The 22,492-nt window shown below is 35.3% G+C and overlaps 1 protein-coding gene across 5 annotated transcripts in view; it reads left to right on the top strand.

Moving 5' to 3' along the window:
* The window catches only part of REV3L (REV3 like, DNA directed polymerase zeta catalytic subunit), a 171,305-nt gene that overhangs the window by 121,134 nt on the left and 27,679 nt on the right, over positions 1–22,492 (top strand). For 3 of the 5 annotated variants that reach the window (XR_002078270.2, XM_019443107.2, XM_053904569.1), the window contains exons 20-24: positions 2,078–2,196; positions 8,686–8,804; positions 17,662–17,803; positions 19,681–19,925; positions 21,154–21,262. Coding sequence is in view for 4 of the 5 variants with exons in the window: in XM_019443107.2 (XP_019298652.2) it covers positions 2,078–2,196; positions 8,686–8,804; positions 17,662–17,803; positions 19,681–19,925; positions 21,154–21,262 (734 nt within the window). In the remaining variant the exon portion in view is untranslated. Of the gene's footprint in view, positions 1–2,077; positions 2,197–8,685; positions 8,805–17,661; positions 17,804–19,680; positions 19,926–21,153; positions 21,263–22,492 lie in introns of those variants that run through there. The other 2 variants (XM_053904570.1, XM_019443109.2) reach the window with 2 other exon arrangements.

Below are 22,492 nucleotides of genomic sequence, written 5' to 3' on the forward strand. Positions count from 1 at the left end.
GTTATGTTTTTCCTTATAACTGTAGAATTTTTAATAACTTGGTTTTAAAGTCACAAGTCTGACTAGGACAACAGCATATACTTTGGGTATATTGATGAAAACTAATCAAGAGAACTCCTGGGAGAGGTTATGACTTCAGTACAATGTCTTAAGTGTTAGTAATTTTAAAGGGAAAGGCTGAAGCTAGAAGATTCAAAGACCATAAATATTTTGAACTATGCAAAAAGCTTGGAATAAAAAGGCAGAGATAATTTTGGGTTTTCACTGCATAAATTTCTTGTAGCTTTTGTGTCCCTTGGATGCTAGGAATAGTGTGGTATATCTCAATTTTCTCAACATTCATTTGGGATAGGTTTCTGAATATTCAGGAGAGGCAGCATGAATGTTCAGGTGTACATATTAGTTTAATTAGCTGTAACAGGTAAGGTATATGACTTAAGATCAGAAGAGTGAATGAAAGCTCGTCCTTTATTTATATACACACACACACATATATATGTATATATATACACACATATATAGACACACATATATATACACGTGTGTGTGTGTGTGTATATATATACTTTTTTTTTTTTTTTTTAAGTAGGCTCCATACCCAGTGTGGGGCTTGAACTCACAACCTTGAGATCAAGAGCCCCATGCCCTACTGACTGAGCCAGCCAGGAGCCTCAAGGTCTTGTCCTTTAAGAATACCACAGAAGACATTTTTATGAGGCAACATGGTACAGTAGAAAGGGGATGGTTAGGAAGGCAGTAAAGAGCACAGATTCTGGAGAAGGACTAGCTAGGTTCAAATCCTGGTGATCCTGCTAACTAGCTATGTGATGTCAAACAAGTTACTTAACCTATTTATACTTCAGTTTGTTCAGCTGTAAAACGAGAATGATAATACAACTTATCTCATAGAGCAATTGTGAAGTACTTAGAACAGTGCCTAAGACCACAGTAAACATTATGTAAGTGTTAGATGAAAAAAACTTGTAAACATCATCTCTTTAAATTAAAGAAGAGGGATGAATGTGTGTACATGGTCTCTCTGGAATCAGGTAACCCTGGTTTATAGTACTGGTTCTGTTTCTGTATGACCTGGGACAAGATATAACATTTCTGAGTAAAATTTACTACAATGCAAGATGCAAATTATACTAACATAATAAAGTGGCTAGGTTAAAGTAAAAGAAACAATAAAATTCTTAGAACATAATAGACATTCAGCATATAGTAAATATATTTATTATTCCAGATCCTCTAATGAACAACATTTGTATATATCCAGTGTCATATAAGAGAAACACATTTTAATTTCTATTCTAGGTAAAGTCATCACCTAAGAAACTAGACTCAGAACTCTACTCTTCATCTAGTGGTCCATGCAAAGTTAGAATTTCATTCTGAATAGGAATGTCATTAATTGATGTCAACAAATTTTCAGAGAGGTTAGGTTAAAAACTCTACCATGTTTTCCAGGAAGTGACCAGTGTAACTATAAACATATTCATCCTAATACTAAAGGAATGCTTTAGTGTTAGGTGTTCATAAAAATGGCACCAAAAATTAACCAAATTTAAAGTAAAAAGAGTATTATTTTTAAAATATGTGTGTATACACATTTTTATTATTTAAAAATATATAATTTTCAATTACATTTCACAAAATTCCTTCATAACTTAGAGTCTTTTTTAAGTTTCATTTGTTAGAGCATGAGCAGGGGATGGGCAGAGAGAGGGAAAGATCACATCCAAAGAGGGAGAGATTTTGCCAAGAGAGTCCGCTGATAGTGTTGAGCCCAGTGCGGGGCTTGAACTCACAAACCATGAGATCATGACTCAATCTAAAATCAAGTCAGAAACTCAACCAACTGAGCCACACAGGCTCCCACTTTCATAACTTAGAGGAAAGAAAATTGTTTTATTAATCAAAATAGTGATTATTCACTCTCTAAGTCTAATACAAAATAGTGAATTATGTTTCATCTTTAATCTTTCTCTTTCATTTTTATTCTCATTTTATTTGGCATAATTTGCTTGGAAATTTGGTTTCTGTGAGTCCTGATACAGTCTATTCATTTCTGTAGATGACAAAGTTGAGAACAGATTTGCACCTGAAAGAGATGACTATGGATCAGAAACAATGAGTGAGATAAATATTGTTGGCCGAATTACACTAAACCTTTGGAGAATCATGAGAAATGAGGTAAGGTGCTTCATCTAAAATTTCATTGGAAATAAGAGATTAGGTCAGTATAACTGTTTCATTTATTGTAGAGTATTAGTATAGTCCGCTATGTAATTTATGCTTCTTTGTGAATTACTTTTATTATACTTAAGTAGAGTTACAAAAATAAATACTACCTTCTAAAATGCAAAGCTACAAGAGTATTTAATGTTGTTGATGTGTTAATTTTTTTTTCCATTTGTGTCTAAGGTAGCAGTAGCTAGGAAAGTCTACAACTATCATGAGGTATTATGTTGTATGTGTCAAATGTTATATAGTTTCATCATTTTTTTCACTTAATACCAGATAAATTCAGCTTGGCCTTTCTGATTTATTAAGTAAGAAAAATTTAGTTTACACATAAGAAGGAACTAAGGATATTTAAAAACTGGGTCAGACGAAGAAGGTAAATTGGAGAGACAGTGCTTGGAAATAGTTAATAGCAGCTTCCAAGTGAGGCTTTGGGGGTCCAGATAAGGATTTTTCGTAGTATAAATTTCAACAAATTATCTCATTAGTTTGCAGTCACTCAGAAAAATAATTCTTTCACCAAAAATGTAAGATCATAGGATCTTAAAGTATGTTTGCATTCTTGAAGTTGCTTGAATGTAAACTTTTATTAAAATGTAAAAATGTAAAAAATTTTATTAAATGTAAAAAAGGATACCTACTGTAAATTGGTCTATTCTCAAATTTTGGACTTTAGGTAATATTAATACAGAATGTTTATATTTAAAAGAAAGCTGTGTTCTTCAGTCGCTTCTCTTTGAAACTACTTTCTCATTATATACTTTTATTATATACTCATCATTAACTATGATCTTTCTGACTCTTCTAGATTTACATAAAACATTTGACTTTCCAAACATGCCCTCTGCAGTTCTTTTGGGCACCAAGACACAGTAATCCTTTCACATAAAGAAATATATTCTTTATATAAAATTCAGGTGTCCTTATTTTTCTTATTTCCTCTCTATACCGTGAACCTAACATTATTCTCACATTTCATCCAATTTGAAAATGTTTAATATATGTAACTGCTTGAGGATGATTTTATGTTATTTTCTTCTCAAAATATTATCAGAGCATAAGAATCCCTAATGACTTCAAAATAGCTCCTAATGACACAGCATACGATATGGAAGGTACAAGAGATTGTGGTGTATTTGGTTTGTTTATTCCATTATATAATTTAAATTGTGGTCTCTGATATTGTCTGTGATGAACACATAAATTATGTAAACACAAAATTAAATTCTTGAATCTTAGTTTTATCCTTGAAGATCCAAAAGGCAGCTATACAGTTATTCACTATTAGCTTAAAATCAGAAATTGGAGAGTAATTTTTTTAATGTACAGCTTTCTTTAGTCCTTTCAGAGGCCTCCTCTAATTTTAAGCTTAATATATAGTCTATCTGATCTTTATTTGTAAATAAGGGAACGACTGTGAGAAAGTATGAATTGGATAATTTCCTAGATGGGCCAAACTGCCAAACCGGATAGTCGTTTTGTTGTTTTTTTTTGTTTTTTTTTTTTTTTTTTTTTTTTGCTAATCCAAAGTATTCCTGATAATTTGGAAATTTCCGGGAAATCCTGAATGAACCTATGGGAAGTACTATCTTATAACTTAAATTGTTTTGGAACTTTAAGGGTTATGACTTTGGACAGAAGCTGGCCCTGAGAACTTTCATATTAGAGATCCTCAAACTATTTTTTTCTGGATTTAAACAGTTCCAGAAACTCCTTTTTTTAATCTTTATTTCTTTTATCTATATCTTCCTCATGACACTTAGCAGTTTCTAACTAATTGATTATAATATGCTTTTTATTAAAAATAATTTGTATCCACTATTAAAACAAAATGAATGCAGACAAGTATGCAAAATGAAAGTGAAATCCTTTTGTCTCTCTAGGACATCTCCTCAACTGTTACACTCCCCTGATATAGTTTACAGTTGAATGAATATCTTTCCTTATATGCCTCGTTTGAGTTTTTTAAATTTTGTTTATTTTTTAATATAATAGTTTTCACTCTCCTGCTAACTTTAACATAAAATTACTGCTAGACTTTGAATCCTCAGTAACAAACACAGTGCCTCTTAAATAGTGCTCATGACGTACTTGTTGATTGCTTGAATAAAAGAATAAATGAGTCTTTCCCCAGAAGATGGTGTTTAGAGGCCTTCTGGATATCAACTGAATCTAGACCTTTCAAGAATTTGCCACCAGATACTTATTACATGCCATCTCTACAGCCCAAATTTGAGCCAGGGGTTAGATCAATTAAGAGCTTCCTCTATTTTAATAGGCAGAGAGGCATGTTATATGGATGCAGCTGTTGGTAGGTGGGTAGATGTAGCAATGTGTGGAAGTTCTCTTCTGACTGCTTCAATTTCCTCAGTGAAATAGCAGTCATGGTTCTCAACTGAGAGTGAGCATATTGGAGGGACTTGATGGGTTTGAGGGGAGAAGAAGAGTATGAACAAGTTATCTAGGAGAATTTGAGGATAGTTATTTAAGAAAATAAAGTATAAAAGCTAGGCAGTGTGGACAGCACATTTGAGATTCACATCAGAAAATTAAAGTGATACCTGCCAGCTATGTTCAGATTCACAGATACAAGCGTAGATAAGACAGGGTTAGATTCAACCACCACTCATAAGCAAAGGATTATGACTTTGTGAAAAAGTAATTAATTAATTGCAGAGCAGGTGAGGGGCAAAGAAGGAAATAGTAGTGGAAGGTTGTGATTATGATTGTGCAAATTGAGCTAGATGGGAGCTCGGGGTACGAGAGGGAGTAAACAAGAAGGATGAGAGATGGTGGTCAAAGAATGGGATGAGGGAGGGGGTAGTTATTGGTAATAATAGAACTTGGAGTATGATCATGGGAGTGGATGGCTAAGGTGGGATGGAGGCAGTGACAGGTGAATTTGCCTCATACCTCGCTCTCTGGTAGCAGTATGGAAGGGGACAAGAACAGAGGTAAGGAAACCAGGGAGAAGATTATTGGGGTAGCTCAAATGAAAGTTGGCAGTTGTGTAAGGATTTAAAAAACAATTTAGAGGATAAATCCACAAGAAAAAGATGAAGAGGAGGAGGTGTCAAGAATGAGGATCAGGGTTCTGACATAGATCATGTTTAGGTGGGAAAATGATTTAAGAATATAGAGCATGAGATATCAGTCAGATAACCAGGTGAAGGAAGATGCGCAGCAGGCATATACCTAAGTCCCAAGTATGGGGTAGAAGTCTAGATTAGAGATCTGATCTTGGAAGTCAGATCAGAGTAGATGAGCTCACAAAGAAGCAAATACAGGGAGTGATCGAAACTGAGCCAAGGACATTTTTGTGAATGAAACCCTTTGAGTAGACAGAGGAATCAGCTCCTAAGAAATAGTCATAAGATGAAGAACCTGGAGAGAACATTCCTAGCAGAGCCACTAAGGAAGTCTGATGTTTCCACATAAGCATGTAAGCCTCCCATTATCTCAATTTGGCAACATCAGAATCTGTTTGTAATATGTCCTATTAAAATCTCAGTCTGTCAATAAGCATGTCAGGTGCTTTTAAAAATGTTTTTTAACATTTTATTTATTTTTGAGAGACAGCACAAACTAAGGAGGGACAGAGAGAGGGAGACACAGAATCTGAAGCAGGCTCCAGGCTCTGAACTACTAGCACAGAGCTTGACATGGAGCTTGAACCCATGAACTGTGAGATCATAACCTGAGCCAAAGTCAGATGCTTAACCGACTGAGCCACACAGACGCGCCCAGCCTGTCGGGTGCTTTTAAATAAGACAATGTGATGGGCAATGAAGATTAGGTAGAAGTAAAATAATATACTTGCTACCATTCATATATTGTTTTATCATTTATAAGGCATTTTTACAGACTTGTCACTTTTACATTTTGCTACAAACTTGTGGTATAAATAAGACAACAGAGTAGTGAGGTACTATTCCAGATAGAGAAAACTGAAATTTACGGAGGTTAAGTGACTCGTCGAAAGCCTCATACCTAGTAAGGGGTCGAGACTCAGACTCATTGTAGGCATGCTGTCTGTCTTTAGAGAGCTTAGTGTACATTTTATTTTAAATATAAATATGCTCTGTCTCTCTCTGTCCCAAAAATAAATAAAAAACGTTGAAAAAAAAATTAAATATAAATATGTATAAAATATAAAATAAAATATAAGCTCTCTGAAGATAGCCTTCCAGTGTCCTAGAGATTTCTTACATCTTCATATTGGTACTGGTTACATGGTTGTGTGTGTGTGTGTGTGTATAAATGTATGAGTTGTTCACTTTAAATTTTAATACAATTCTTTATATAAAGTATGTGTCAGTCAAAAAAATTTTAAATTGGAGACTCAGGAAATGAGCAACTGAGGGAATAAAGTGATGGAGGATATAGGGCACAGGTGCTTGCTTATGATCTTCCATTTTTCTTTGATTTCATCTTTATTTCCTCTATTCCCCTTAACTAATTCTCTGCTTCTCCCAGTTCTGAGTAAGTTTATTTCTAAAGTGATTAACCATTGTGTTATGCACATTGACTCTGTGAATGGATAAGTGTAACCCACCTCTGTCTGACCATTACCTACCAATAAATAAATGGACAAGCATTGTAACACTTTATTTATATCAGTTCTGACTTTGATCTACATATTACATTTATTCAGTGTTGAAGTTACTTAGATTTCCCCTGAAAACAAGTTGCAAACTCCTACTTCATATTTCTGGATTCATGTTCCAACTTCCAGAGTAAATCACTCTCTATAGATTAGAATATTCCGAAGATAGATCATCTTAGAGTTCACGTTTCCTTCCTTTAGTTTTACTCACAGAATCCCCTAGTTAGTACTTATAGGTCAACCTACATGGCAAGCTTCAAAATGTTCCCTAATGAGAGAGCTACAGGACAAGAGGAACTTTTCTGAAGAGGTTTCTTTCTTTCTTTCTTTTTTTCTTTCTTTCTTTCTTTCTTTTTTTTTTTTTTGATTGCTTGTGTTAATGAGGATATATACTCCAGCAGAAGTTTAGATTTGGTCTAAAGTGATATATGTGTATTAGGTAATCATGTAACTACCTGAAATCAGATGTTTGGCTACATTTTCTATAACATTAAATGGGAATTTTTTTAAAAAACAAAAACCAAATGAAAATATTCACTAGAAAGTAGAAGAGTCACTCAAATATGGGGATTTAATAATAAAAGGAGTTATTCATTTATTTTTGAAAGAAATATTCCAGGTCATTACTGATTGTTGAAAAAAATGATTAACTTCCAAGGTGATGGGTTAGTATCTGCTTTATACTGGTGACTCTAACTGTGTGTGTGTGTGTGTGTGTGTGTGTGTGTGTGTGTGTGTGTGTGTGTGTGTTTGCAAGTATACTAATTCCAGTGCTGTTGAAGTAAGACCAAAGATCTTTTGATTCTTTTGGAGATGAGCTTTTAAAATTCAGTCCCTGTTTTACACCTGCTGGGTTATAGAAGTGGAAAAGAAAATATTTTAAAATTATAATACACAAATGTGAAGTGCTTCTGAACTATTCCTCAGAATCCCAAGCTGACCTGAGAATGAGGACTGCTGATTCCTCAGTTTCCATTATGCATTGAAATACCTGCCATTGTCTAGATTGCTTCTGTCCTATAGGTATTTTTGAGACATTGTCTAGGTAGAGGTATGTTTCATGAATTTGGACTTTTTTAAAAAAAGTATTCTTTTCCCATTAACATACTTTTCCCTACATATTTTGAAGATGGGGAAACATTTCTGCCATTTCCTTTCATCTTTTGCTTTTGGAATGAAATTAACTGACTCTATAATGTCCACGTATTGGGTCTTAGTACCAGTGTAATTCTTGGAAGCAGAATGAATGCCTGCCCTTAACTAGATAATTCATTCTTGAATCTGTGGAATTCTGTTAATCAGCATGTCATCACAGACCAAAAAGTAGGTGTGCAAAAAACAGAAAATTAGTGTGTTTAAAAATGCTTCTTAATGTAAGAGGCGCCTGACTGGCTCAGTGGGAAGAGCATTCAGTTCTTGATCTTGGGGTCATGCATTCAAGCACCACATTGGGTATAGAGTGCTAAAAAGGATAAACTTAAAAAAAAAATTTAATGCTTCTGTCAGTATTTGCATTGGTATAGAGTATAAAAAGAAGTGATGAAAACTGAGATCTCTGAAGTATGTCATGACCAAGTTGAACTCATCAGGTGTGATTGTTTTCCAATTAAATGGTAATTAACTCTAGACAAAATATTTCTCTCTAGAAGGCTATATATATGTAGTTTTAAACTATTTATAGTTCACTTGTAACATTTTCGCAGGTAGCTTTCATGCCTAGTATGAAAAGCTTCAAGTACTATTTTGGATCTCTTAGAACCAAATTTGCTCGTAAATACAAACATTATTATAATGAAGTCTTGGTTCTTTTGGTTTTTTGTTTTTTTTTTTAGGTGGCTTTAACTAACTACACCTTTGAAAATGTGAGCTTTCATGTTCTTCATCAGCGTTTTCCCCTCTTTACCTTTCGAGTCTTATCAGATTGGTTTGATAACAAGACAGATCTGTACAGGTAATGTTTTATAACTCTAAAGAGGATAATAACTCTTTGTTAGTAAAATCAGTATCATTAGAGTATGATTTACATATAATAAAATGCACACATTTAAATTGTATTGTGCAATGACTTTAAAAAAATGTATACACCCTGTAGCCACTACCCCAATCTAGACAGTGAACATTTCGAACACCCAGAAAATTCCATTGTGAGCTTTGCAGTCAACCTACCTATCCATTAATCACCCAGGTAAGTGCTAATTGAATTTCTGTTACGATAGATCTGTTTTGCCAATTCTAGAACTTCATATAAATAGAGTTATTTACAATCTACCACTTTTTGTCTGGCTTATTTCAAGAACTCAGCATGCTCTGTTTTGAGATTCAGCCTTGTTGCTGTGTAAACCAGTAATTTGTTCAGTTTTATTAAGAAGTAATACTCCATTGTGTGGGTATACCACAGTTTATCCAGTCACCTATTGATGGACAATTGAGTTGTGTCTTGTTTGAGGCTATTAAGAATAAAACTATGTGCAAGTCTTTGTGTGAACATACATTTTCATCTCTCAAGGAGTGAAATTGCAGGGTCCCATGGTTAGTGTGTTTAACATTTTAAGAAACTGCTAAATTGTTTTCTTTGGCAATTCTTCTAGTGCAAGTCCGCTGGCAACAAATTCTCTCAGCCTTTATCTGTAAATATCTTTATCACAACCTTATTTTTGAAGGATATTTTCAGTGTCTAATTCTGGAGTTGAGTTTTTGTTTTCTGTTTTTTGTTTTTTTTTTCTTTCACCATTTTAAAGATTTCACTCCTTTTTTTTTTTTTCTGGCCTCCATTGTTTCTAATGAGAAATCAACAGTCATGCTCCTCATTTTCCCAGTGTATGCAAACAGAAGGAATTACTCAGCTCTCCTGGTCCAGAGTCAGGTTTTAGAAGTTTCTATTCTCCTGAGGCTCAGGGATGAGTCTTTCTCAACATTCCTGCACTTCCCACAGTGCAGTGGACTTCTGCTTTGTACCTTGCCAGGTCTTGGCCCCAAGCAGACTTCTGACTCTCCCCCAGGGGGAGAGTCCTTCTCTCCTTCCTCAGCAGCGCTGTTTCTTTGCCTGGAATCTATGATGGGAGGGTCTCCTGCCTCTTTTCCAGTGGTAGACAGCTGCTGCTTGTTACTTAGTACAAGGCACACAGTTGGAACAGGGGAGGTTGCCTGCCCTTCCCAGCATTAGACATCTTTTGCATTTATTCTTTCCCCAGAGATAGTGGATCTCTGCTTAAATCCTGAGGATTAGAGTTTCTTGCCAGTCCCATAGCACCTCAAGCCTTTGCTTCATATGAGAGATGAGTCAGAGGAAGATTTCAATCCTTTGTGCCCTGCCCCCAGTTTTCATGGGGGGCCCATGGAAAACTACTCTTCTGGTATCTGGGGTTCCTAGTGATTCTAAACTATCATGCATCCCATGCATGACCTTTAAGAATTTATTAATATTTTAACTTTCATTCTTAAATGATTTTATGGCAGCTGCCTTGGCTGCCAGTGCTCTGCCAAAGATGAAATAAGTTATGTGTCCTCAGATGTGTTTGTCACCCTGTGAAATTTAGTTCACCTGATTCTCTTGTAACCGCAACTGTCAGATGGCTTCCAGAAAACATGATTGTGTAGATTTTCTTGCTTTTTATTATTGTTAGACTGGAGTGATGTACTTTATAGCTTTCAATATCTGAAGCAGAATTCTGTAATTTTTTTTTCCTGGCTGCTTTCAAAGTTTTTCTCTTTGCTTTTGGTTTTCAATAATTTCACTATTGTGAAATTTTAAAAATTTACTTACCTTTCTTGGTGTTTGCTGTGCTTCCTAGAGATTTAAGTTGATGTTTTTCATCAAATTTAGGAAATTTTTGGCTATTTCTTTAAATAATTTTTCTGTCCCAATCTCACTCTTTTGTAAGACTCCAATTACACGTGTGTTAAACTATTTGACAGTGTCCCACAGATTTTTGAGGCACTGTACAGTTTTCTTCAGTCTTTCTCTAACGACCTGTCATCAACTTCTGTCATCACCAGTCTGCTGTTAAGGCCAGCGAATAACCTTTTTGAATTTCAGTTACTGTATTTTTAGTTTCCAAATTCTCACTTGGTTCTTTCTTTTCAGAGTTTCCATATTTTGTTTCCCTATTCATTTGCTCATTAAGACCTTATTTTTCTTTTAATTTTTTGAATATTTTTTTCCTTAGATTCCTGAACATACTTGTAATAGTTATTACTAAATACAACATCTGGCTCTCTCTGTATTAGCTTCTGTTTAACTGCTTATTCTCCTAACTGTGGGTCATATTTTTGTTTGTTTCTTTGCATAATTATGTAATGGATATTTTTGATGTTCTGTTGTACAGATTCTGGAGATTTATTATCTTCCTGTGAAGCATGTTTATATTTGCTCTAGTTTGCAATTCAGTTATTGGCTGATCACTTATTGAACTTATGCAAACCTAGTTTTTATTTGTTAAGGTGGTTTTCTGGAAAGCCAAGGTGTTTCCTACATCCCTCAAACTTGGCAGGACTCTGTCTCCAAACTCTATCCTGTTGGCATGTTGCTAGTGCTTAGTTTGAGGTTTGTCTAAAGTAGGCCTTGCTCTAGGACAAAGGCTTCCGAAGGCACGGTTTTTCTGGGCTCTCAGCTGGGTGCCCAATTGTTAATAAAGGGATAATGACATCTCTCCTCTGGCATTGCTAGCCCTCCAACCCCAGCACTGTCTGAATAGTTTAATTCCAAACCCAAGCCCACAGCAGCTCTCCTTAGTAAGCTTCATATGGTTTCATCTTCCTCATTTTCAGTGCAGACCTGGGCCAGTCACTCACAGGAACCCCCCACCTGGATTACTGACTGCTAACCTCTGCTTCTTGCACATATACCCTGTCCCATAGATTCCAGCTACAAACTACATAACTCTAATCTCTGTCTCTGTGGCTTAGCAAGACAGCCACACTATACTTAGACTGTAGTATACTGCAGTATATTTTAGGAAGTTTTCTCCTCGTGGGCTGGGGTTCACCTCATGGGTTTTTCTTCTCTCGAGAAGCACAATCTTGCATTGCCTATTGTTTGTTGCCCAGAAACAATCATCTCAACTGTTATATCAAAGCAGCTTCAGACTAGTCCAGTACCAGTTGTTCTGTCATAGTCAGAAGTGAAAGTTCCCACCTCTACTTTTCCTTAAGTTGAAAGTAAAATGATAGTAATAAGCTTAAAAAATAGCTATATAAAGAAAAAAAGCCATGAAATTAATGCGTCTGATGTTTGAAAGGGATGAAGCTCTGCTTATTGAATTGGAAGGCCACATGATGATGAGGCTGGAAAGATGTAGCCTTAGAAATAACTTGATGTGTTTAGGGGAACTGCTTTCTGAGCATGTCATCTGCAGTCTCCTTTGAGGAATCTCAAGTAAACTGAAATCACAGAAAGCACTAAGCTTATAATGAAAGCCTTATAGAAACAGAAGTTTAGAAGAAGTTATCTACCCGTAAATAAAATGAAACTTTTATTATTTTTTTAATGTGTATTTTGGGGAGAGTGTGCATGTGAGTGGGGGAAGGGCAGAGAGAGGGAGCCAGAGGATTCCAAGTGGGCTCTGTGCTGACAGTTCAAACTCCCGAACCGTGAGATCATGACCTAAGCCAAAGTCAGATGCTTAATCGACTGAGCCACACAGGCACCCCTAAAGTGAAACTTTTAATGGTAATATTCAAGTTACCATTGAAAACTACATTTATTCGTTTATTTTTAAGCCCTAAAGTGCTGTAAATGCATGTTTTGCTACCTCTAATTAGGATGATAAATAATTGCTCTTGCCAAGTGAAATCAAGAGCTGGACCTAACATATTACATAAGGGACTTGAACTAGACATTAGACCATTTATGTTAGATGGCTTGTGTTACATGGAGAGTCCATACAGTCTTTCTTTGGAGATACTTTGGAAGATCTCACAATTTTAAAAATTTAAGTGGATTTTTACCAACAAAGTGAGTCATACTCTTTAATTTGCATTTGCTTTGTACAATATATATGTAAATATATATGTAAAAATATATATATTTGTAAATATATACATATTTTATAAATGGTCTCAGAAATTAGAGTAACTTGCTAGTCAAGAATTTCTTGTATTAAATCTGTTTGTAAAGCTTGGAGGAGCCCTGATTATTATCACTTTGTTTTTATGAATTCACATTCGGTCTCCTGAAAACCCTTGATTTATATAAACAAGTTATGTTCCTGAAGTTTTGTTGTTTGGGACTTAGAATGTATTTTTCCATAAAATACTATGTTTCGTGATTAGATTCCTCTATCAGTCTATAAAACCTCTCCTAATCCCTAATATTACTGATCTAGAGAACTCATAGTAGCATTCTGATTTCATCTGCTTTCCAAGCAATAGTTATTAAATACTATCCCAGTTTCTGAGGTAGGAGCTCTGTGTTGGTAGTAGAGTTACGTAGCTCAAGAAGATAACGTTCAAAATGTTTTTCTTCATTTCCTGGATGTAGATAGAGCCAATCCAAAGAAAAAAGTTCAGAATAAGAAATCTGTACTTAGAATTCTTAAATCTCCTTTTTTTGTCACCTTCTTACATGCCCTGTCCCAAAAAATACCCTGTACCCTCAAGATGCTCTAAGTTCACCACCTACCCAGGCCTATCATGAATAGCTTATACTTTATATTTCCCTTCCTCTTCCTCTTTTGTGTTGCCTGTCACACTTGAGTTTCACAAAGTGTTAGGAGGATGGCATAATTCTTTAACGACAACAACAAAATTACCTAACAGAATTCTGCATTGTCACACTATGTTTATTTTTTTTTTAAGTCCACAGTGTAATTCCATTCTCTTTTTATATCACTTGGCTAACCAAATAGGTCTAGAAGTTAGGGATGAAGGTGATTTTATGTTAAAAAGATTGCTTTTTTAATTTAAAAAGTCCACTTTTTAAATACTTTAAAAATATACATTAGGAAAGATACAGAGTGACATCAGCAAGATGGTAGAGTAGGAAATCCTGGGCCCTCCTTCCCCTATAAACACACTGATTCAGCAACGCTTCACAGACAGATTCCCTTTATGAGAAATCCAGAAACTGATTGAAAGATTCTTGCACCCTGGGTGAATGCAGGACCAGACTCAACAAAGCTGGTTGGAAGATTTGGGACACCCTCTTGCCAGGGACCCTGCCTCTGGCGCAGAGCCATATGATCAGGAAAAGGCCCCTAGCTTCTCTAAGGGAAGGGTATGGGAGGGTGGTTTGCATGTCCAGCACCCCAACTTTTCCAAGGAGTTTCTAACAACCAGCACAGTCTAGCTGGCAGAGCCGAATGGAGATGGTGGTATGGGCTGGTAGATGCCATAGATCCTTCCCCCTGCCCACAGAGTGAGTGGATGAAAAATCCTACCTCTCAGCTTACCCCTGGGGAGAGAAAGAGATACATGCATCCAGTGCCCCAACTCCTCCACAGCTACACAAAGAACTTCCATCTGTCTTTCTAGTCTTAGAGCTCTGACAAGTAGAACATGGTCCAGCTGACCAGAGGAGAACAAAGATAGTGGTTTGGACTAGCAGATAACATAACTCCCCCTTCTCAGCACAGTGGATGAACAGAAACCACAGCTGCCTGCTTCTTCCTGGGAAGGGAAAGAGTTGGTAGAGTTCCTCAGAATCTCTGGCAGGGATGATTGGACTATAAGGCTAGTCCATGAAGACTGGGAGAAACGCCTGCTTTGTCTAATGTTGGACACCAACATAAAGAGTCAAGGAAAATGAAGAATCAGGCAAAGATGCTCCAAACAAAGGAAGAAAATAAATTTCCAGAAACTGACCATAATGAAACAGAGCTATATGATTTACCTGACAGATGTCAAAATAGCAGTCATAAAGATGCTCACCAAGGTCAAGAGAACAGTACATGAGCAAAGTAAGAATTTTATCAGAGATAGAAAATATTTAAAAGTACTAAAGAGAAATCATGGAACTGAAGAACATAGTAACCGAACTGAAAAATTTATTAGAGGGGTCCAACAGTAGACCAGACTAAGCAGAAAAAAGAATCTGGGAACTCAGCAGGTCATTGACCATCCATGACCACAGAACGCATGAGTCATTAGATCTATTTTGTTTTATTTTAAAGGGACTGACTGAATCCACATATAATGTGTTATCTCAGATTCACATTTGCCAAATCTGTATTATTGAAGGATTACCTTAATAATCTGAAACAAAATACATTAAAATGTGATACAATTTTTTTGCCTATAAACTAGTAATAACTTAAAAAAGTATAATCCCCAGTATTGACAGAGATGCAAGAAAACAAGTACTTTATCATCTCTAGTTTGAATGTAAATTATTAAAACCCTCTGGAAAGTAGTGTGAGACTAATATTAAAAACAAAATCAGGGTTCCTGGGTGGCTCAGTCCGTTGATCCTGATTTTGGCTCAGGCCATGATCCAAGGTTGTGGGATCAAGTCCTGCATTGGGCTGAGCATGAAGCCCACTTAAGATTATCTCTCCCTCTTCTGCCCCTCTCCCCTGCTTGTGCACGCTCTGTCCCTCCTTCCCTCCCTCAAATAAAAACTTTAAAGAATTTAAAAACTAAATCATAGCAGACCTTTGACCATATTTAGGCATTTATTTTAAGGAAATATTTCAGCATTTGTACAAAGACTCAACTGCAAAGATATTCATTATAGCATTGCTTATAGTAATAAAAGATACTCAAAACCAAGCCACTAAATTATAAATGATGTAATAGTCATGTAAGGTAAATATCATAAACTCATATAATAGTCAATAGCTATAAAATACATAAATATGGGGAAACAGTCACAATATATTAGGTTAGAAATACAAGTTATAGAATAGTATTTCTGTTTATTTTATTTAAAAATTGAATAATTATATAAAGTTTTTAGGATAGGTTTTTGTTATTTCTTTTTAGCTGTTATTCAGATACAATTCACATACCATATAATTCACCCATTTAAAGTGTACATACATTTAGGGGTGGTGAGCGACTCAGTTGGTTAAGCACCCAACTCTTGGTCTCAGCTCAGGTCTTGATATCAGGGTTTTGAGTTCAAGCCACGTGTTGGGCTCTGTGCTGGGCGTGAAGCCTATTTATGAGTAGATAGATAGATAGTACAGTTAGATGCTGTTCGTATATTCAGTTGTGCAACCATTACCGCAATAAATCTTAATATTTGCATTATTCCAAAAAGAAATCCTGCATCTCCTAGCCATCACCCTCCAGTCTTCCCTTCTCTACCCCCACCCCTACTAATCTACTTTCTGTCTCCATAGATTTGCCTATTTTGGACATTTCTTATCAATGGAATCATATAATGTGTTGCCTTTTGTGACTGACTGCTTTCAGTTTATGTTGTCCAGATTAATTCATATTGTAGCATGTGTCAGTACTTCATTTCCTTTGGTTGCCAAGTAACAATTCCATTGTATGAGTGTAATACCACATTTTATTTATTCATCACTTGATGTATACTTGGGTTATTTCCACTTTTTGGCTATGAATAGTGCTGTTAAGAACATTCATGTACAAGTTTTTGTGTAGATGTATGTTTTCACTCCTCTTGGATGTATACTAAGGAGTGGAATTGGTGAATTACATGGTAACTCTATGTTTAACAATTTGAGGAATTTCCAGACCATTTGCCAATGCAACTGCGCTATTTTACATCTAGTTTTTCTACATGTATGAATCATGTATCATGACTTTTAAAACTTTATTGAACAGTTATGACTATTCTAAAAGATATACTTAAAGGTTGCAATATATTTGAACCTTAATAATCATTAAATGAATAAATTTTATTCTTTAAAACTTCTGTTTATGGCTTTGGGGGAAGGTTTATTGTTGTTATTTGTTTTCTTAACAAAAAAGGTAAGGAAGGAGCACCTGGCTGGCTCAGTCGGTAGAGCATGTGACTCTTAACCTCGGGGTTGTTAGTTTGAACCCCACGTTGGGCTTGGAGTCTATTTAATTAAAAAAAAACATGTTAGGGTAAAGAGTTTAATTTTTGTAAAGGTTTAAATCAAAGAACAGAATATTAGTATTTTCATAGAAAATACTGATTTGACATATTTACCCCATGTATAACCTCACTAAAGCTATTTTCCTAACTCACCAAATTATTGTATTTTTTCCCATTAACAGACAATGCATGCTGTTAGACTGGTAGTTACGGTGATATCCCAAAGCCCTTTTTTTAAATTATTTTTTAATGTTTTTATTTATTTTTGAGAGAGAGCGCAAGTGGGGAAGGTCCACAGGAGAGGGAGACACAGAAACTGAAGCAGGCTCCAGGCTCTGAGCTGTCAGCACAGAGCCCTACGCAGGGCTCAAACTCAGAAACCACAAGATCATGACCTGAGCCGACGTTGGACACCTAACCGACTGAGCCACCCAGGCACCGCCCCAGCCTTCATGTTCTTTAAGAACGTATATGTGATAAATTATAATTGTGTAATTATTGCATCAGCAGCAGTGGCATCTAAGAGAGAATGTTAATTTTTTATAACAAAAATAGAGCAACATCAAGCAAAATACTGAAAATAATTACCCTTAATCTTACCACCTTATCACAAGTACTATTTTAAACTTTGATATTTTCACTAGGTTTTATGCCCTTGAAGTATATGAAATTTTCTAATGTTTAACTCCTTTACATATTTTGCTAAAGACTCACACCATGACTCCCTCCTTAAATCCTCATTTTTAATGTGTAGGTTTTGGTAAGAATTAAAACAGTACTAGTTTTCAAGTGTCCAAATTTTTTCCTCATGTTCATAGCATGGATTCTCTTTTAACAGATGGAAAATGGTTGATCACTACATTAGCCGTGTCCGTGGAAATCTCCAAATGTTAGAACAGCTGGACTTGATTGGGAAAACCAGTGAAATGGCTAGACTCTTTGGCATTCAGTTTTTACATGTACTCACAAGGGGTTCACAGGTAGGAAATCAGATTTCCCTATATACCACGAAAGTTATGTGTGAGTGATAACTTGTGAGATGTTTGAGGTGATTTGATATTTTGAACTTTCTATGTGGTACGAACTAATATATAGCTGGTTAATCATATCTTGTAATTTATTTTCTGGAAAAGCTTTAATTTCACTTAACAGCTCCACTTTTTACTTTCTCTCCATACCAACTTTCTGGCTACTGCTAAGTTTTTTATGCTGTTGAAAAACTCAATGGCTGTGTCCGTGAGAATATTTGTGCCTGAATAATATCAGTGTCATCAGGGATGCCTTCAGAGGCCCCTTAAAACTAGGGAAGCATCAAAGAAAGTCAGCCTCTCTTTTGTTTTATATTCCTAATTTCAACGTCTCCTATTTCCCAACAAATAAGTTTGTGTTTTTTTTTTTTTTTTAAGTTTATTTATTTTGAGAGAGAGAGAGAGAGAAAATCTCAAGCAAGCTCTGTGCTGCCAGCACAGAGCCCAATGCAGGGCTCAAACTCACAAACCCATGAGGTCATGATCTAAGCTGAAATCCAGAGTCAAACACTTAACCGACTGAGCCACCCAGGCGCCCCACAAATAAGTTTAATATAAAAATAAAGAAGAGGATTTGGGAATCAATATAAGTGGCTGTATCACTTTTTTAAGAAGTTAAAAATAGGATCATAAAGTCATTTAATTCATATCTTTTTAATTAATTTCCCAGGGATATGAGAGATTTCGTCAGATGCATCACCCAAAAGGATTTCATGCATTCATTCAACAAATATTGATTTGAATACCTTTAGTGTGTTAAATAAACACTGTGCTAGACATCAGGGATACTACATTAATTCACTTAGGTTCCTTAACCCCACAGAGCTCTAATTTGGCGTGTTTATTAATAAACAAGTATGTTTATGGGGCGCCTGTCTGACTTCGGCTGAGGTCATGATCTCACAGCTTGTGAGTTTGAGCCCCGCATTGCGCTTTGCACTGACAGCTCAGAGCCTGGATGGAGACTGCTTTGGATTTTGTATCTCCGTCTCTCTCTCTCTGCCCCTCCCCGACTCGCACTGTGTCTGTCTGTCTGTCTCTCTCTCTCTCTCTGTCTCTCTCAAAAATAAAATAAACATTAAAAACATAAAATAAACATGTTTGTTTATTTAACTGTATTGCTTATAAGCTTTTTTTTTTTAATTTATATCCCCCCACAAGTTTTAATAACAATTTGAAAAGGCAAAGATACCTTAAAACCACATGAGAACATTTCTGTGATCCATGCTGGTTCTTGTGAGTGCTTTCTTTTTCTAATACTCCAAACTATCTGCTTATTGGTGGATGTTACAAACAGTCAGTAATTGCTTGATTCAGCTTTGTGAGGGACCATATTAATCTGACTACTGTTCAATCCTTGTGTTTCCTTCCTTCTCGGAAAATTGGAGTAACTTGAGATTTATCCATCTCAAGTCTCCTGACTTTCACTCTCTAACTTTCTCAAATCTGTCAAAGACCACTGGCCAACTTTTCAAATGAAATTGTTAAACTATACAGTCTTTCCTGTATCTGTTTATTATTAAATAGATGTATTTAAATATAAGAAGAAATCTAATTGTGTCTCTTTCCAAAATTGACTTATAAGATATTTAATGTATTTTACAGTTTTTATAAAAGTTATAGGACTACGAGAAAAGGATTTATGAATGCCTTCTCTGGCACCTGAAAGCTGACTAAGTAACCTATATTATATAACTGCATTGTAAGAAAGCAGCCTTCTTCTGAAGAGCAAAACATCCCCTTAAATAATTATCAGATATTCAGAGACCAATATATTTTTATTTAAACTGTTTCTTCTTTTCTTCCTACTTCCACCTCTCTGCTTGCAGTACCGTGTGGAATCAATGATGTTGCGTATTGCTAAACCAATGAACTATATTCCTGTGACACCTAGTGTTCAGCAAAGATCCCAAATGAGAGCCCCTCAGTGTGTTCCCCTAATTATGGAGCCTGAATCCCGCTTCTACAGCAATTCTGTTCTCGTTTTGGATTTCCAGTCACTATATCCTTCGATTGTGATTGCATATAACTACTGCTTTTCCACCTGCCTTGGCCATGTGGAGAACTTGGGAAAGTAAGTTTTTTTTTTCATATTTATAATTATGTTGTGCTTGTACTTCTTACTAAAATTAGACTTTCTTTGAGTGTCTCTTTGCATTTGAGACTTTCCTTTTGAGCAAGGTGAATGGGCTGTAGCATAGCTAATTCATTCTTTGTTGTTACCTTACTAATTGACCTGGATTTGGGTAACTGTATGACTAATTCAGCATCATGAATGGATAATTCATATGAAGAAGATTATGAATAGATCAGTCTTGCAGCTCATTTGTTTCATTCTCTGTGCATACCTATGCATGCTCTCTCTCTCTCTTTTTTTTTTTTTTTTTTTGAGAGAGAGAGAGTGTGAGCAGGGGAGTGGCAGAGAGAGAGAGAGAGAGAGAGAGAGAGAGGGGAGAGAGAGAGAGACTCTTAAGCAGGCTTCACACTTAGTGCAGAGCCCGACACGGGGCTGAATCTCACCACCATGAGATCACCACCTGAGCAAAAATCATGCTTAACTGACTGAGCCAGCCAGACGCCCCCTGTGGTCTCTTCAAATGAGAGTTAAATTTAATTTGTTGATATAAATCACTTTTCAGTGGAACAGTGTAAGGATTATGATCTTCTGTCTCCAGCTATCACCTCTTCTTGACTTTTCTTAAAAATAGTCTATGATTTTTTTTAAGTTAAATTGTTAAATGTTAGGTTTTATATATTCATGTCAACTGAATTGTATACTGAATGAGAATAACATTTTTAATACTCAAAGGAGTATGTATTTTTCTCATATAAGAAATAGTCTTCCTTTATAATGATTATTGTATGTGTAAAACCAAGCATTGTAGTGTTAACCTAGAATATACTCATTCCTTTCTAGAAAGCATTTGTGGAAATTATATTGGTAATCCTGTCTTTTTATTAAGAACAGAATTTGGAAAAGTTATTTATAATCTTTTTATTTAAGGCTTAAAATTTTTCTTTAAGGAACTTAGTGTAAGGTGATCATATGTTGAGTTGAAATCTGGTATTTCAATATAGATTACCCATAAATTTTAGGATAATGCCATTTAAGAAATGTTTCTTTTAATAATTTGTGAAAATTTGAAGAACTGCTATTTGGTAATTAACGATATTGCTAAGTAAATAAATTCATGCTTAGATACTTGAAAATGAATTTCTAATGGAATCAGATTCCTAAAATTGTCTAGTATCGCTATTCTATGATTTGAGAAGTATTTGCTTAATGTTTTCTTTCTTAATAGGTATGATGAGTTCAAATTTGGCTGTACCTCTCTAAGAGTACCTCCAGATTTACTTTACCAAATTAGGCATGATATCACAGTGTCCCCCAATGGAATAGCTTTTGTCAAGGTAATACTCTCTTATAAGTGAAAGGTATCAACTGTGGCTTAACCTTTGGAGAGCTAATGCTTTAGATGCTGTTGGCATATAATACAAAGAAAAAAGCCCAAGTCTGCTTGAATATCTTATCTTAAAAAGTAAAGATTATAGGAATTTTCTAAGAAATTATTTTTTAAAAACCAGTTGTCTTATTTTGCATGAATTTAGATTTAAAGTCTTTTGTTAGAATTTAGTTTTTAATAAAATACTGAAAGAAATGTGCATATGTGCCTTCTGACCTCTATTAGAATCTGAGACTAGCTAATTGACGATCACAACAATGTTAAAAGATTTAAATTGCTCTAATATGTAAATTCTAATTGTCCTACAGTATTTTAAAGTAAGACTGCCTTAGAAATGATACTCTAATATATTTATTGATTGCATTTTTAAGATACCCAAACCAGTAATAGGATCTCTTTTTTTCTAGCCCTAATCTCCCCATAAAAGAGACAAAGAAGAGCCTCATAAATGAATAAATTAAAGACAAATAGGAGAGATTCTAGGAGAAGAGTATATTGCCTCTTTTATGCCAACTTCATTCCTTTTTTGTTCTATTTCCTTAGCAGTGAGTCTGTATTAGAATCACGGTACAGTAGGGTGGTTGATGGTAGCATGGACCCCACAAGCCCTCAGATTCATTCTGGTGTACTTAGCAAAAGTAGCATCATTTTCTACCAGTAAGAGGATGCTGTGTTTAAAGAGTACCTAAAAATTAGCTATTTAGATAGGAGAAAATTTCTCACCAGAGACTCATGACATACTCCTCTTTGAAAAATATTACCTCTTTAACATGACATATATTACATCTTAACAAAAACATTGTGACTGCTTCATAAGGTACACAGAATGAATTAGAGGTTAGAATATGTTTTCGTTGTCACATATGTAGCGGCTTGTTATATTATCTCCCTTTAACAGCATTTTTAAAACTTGCATCTACATTTTGACCCAATATGTAAAGCTTAATAAAACTAAGATTTTTTAATATTCAGGAGTGTGATTATCCTATACCTAAGGTTTTAATTGTTCAGTCCGACATGCATTACCTTGCACGTGTCTGTGAATCATCTTCAAAGTTAATACTGTTTTGTGGTTTTCATTCCTACTGGAGTTCTCATAAATTCTCCCTAGTCTTGATTAATACAAATGATTTTTTTTTTTTGGCATCAACAAATTTTATCACCTCACTATTCATCC

This window comes from Panthera pardus, unplaced genomic scaffold (genome assembly GCF_024362965.1).
Source record: "Panthera pardus isolate Hobbes unplaced genomic scaffold, ASM2436296v1 HiC_scaffold_17, whole genome shotgun sequence".
In the NCBI taxonomy this organism is placed as follows: Eukaryota; Metazoa; Chordata; class Mammalia; order Carnivora; family Felidae; genus Panthera; species Panthera pardus.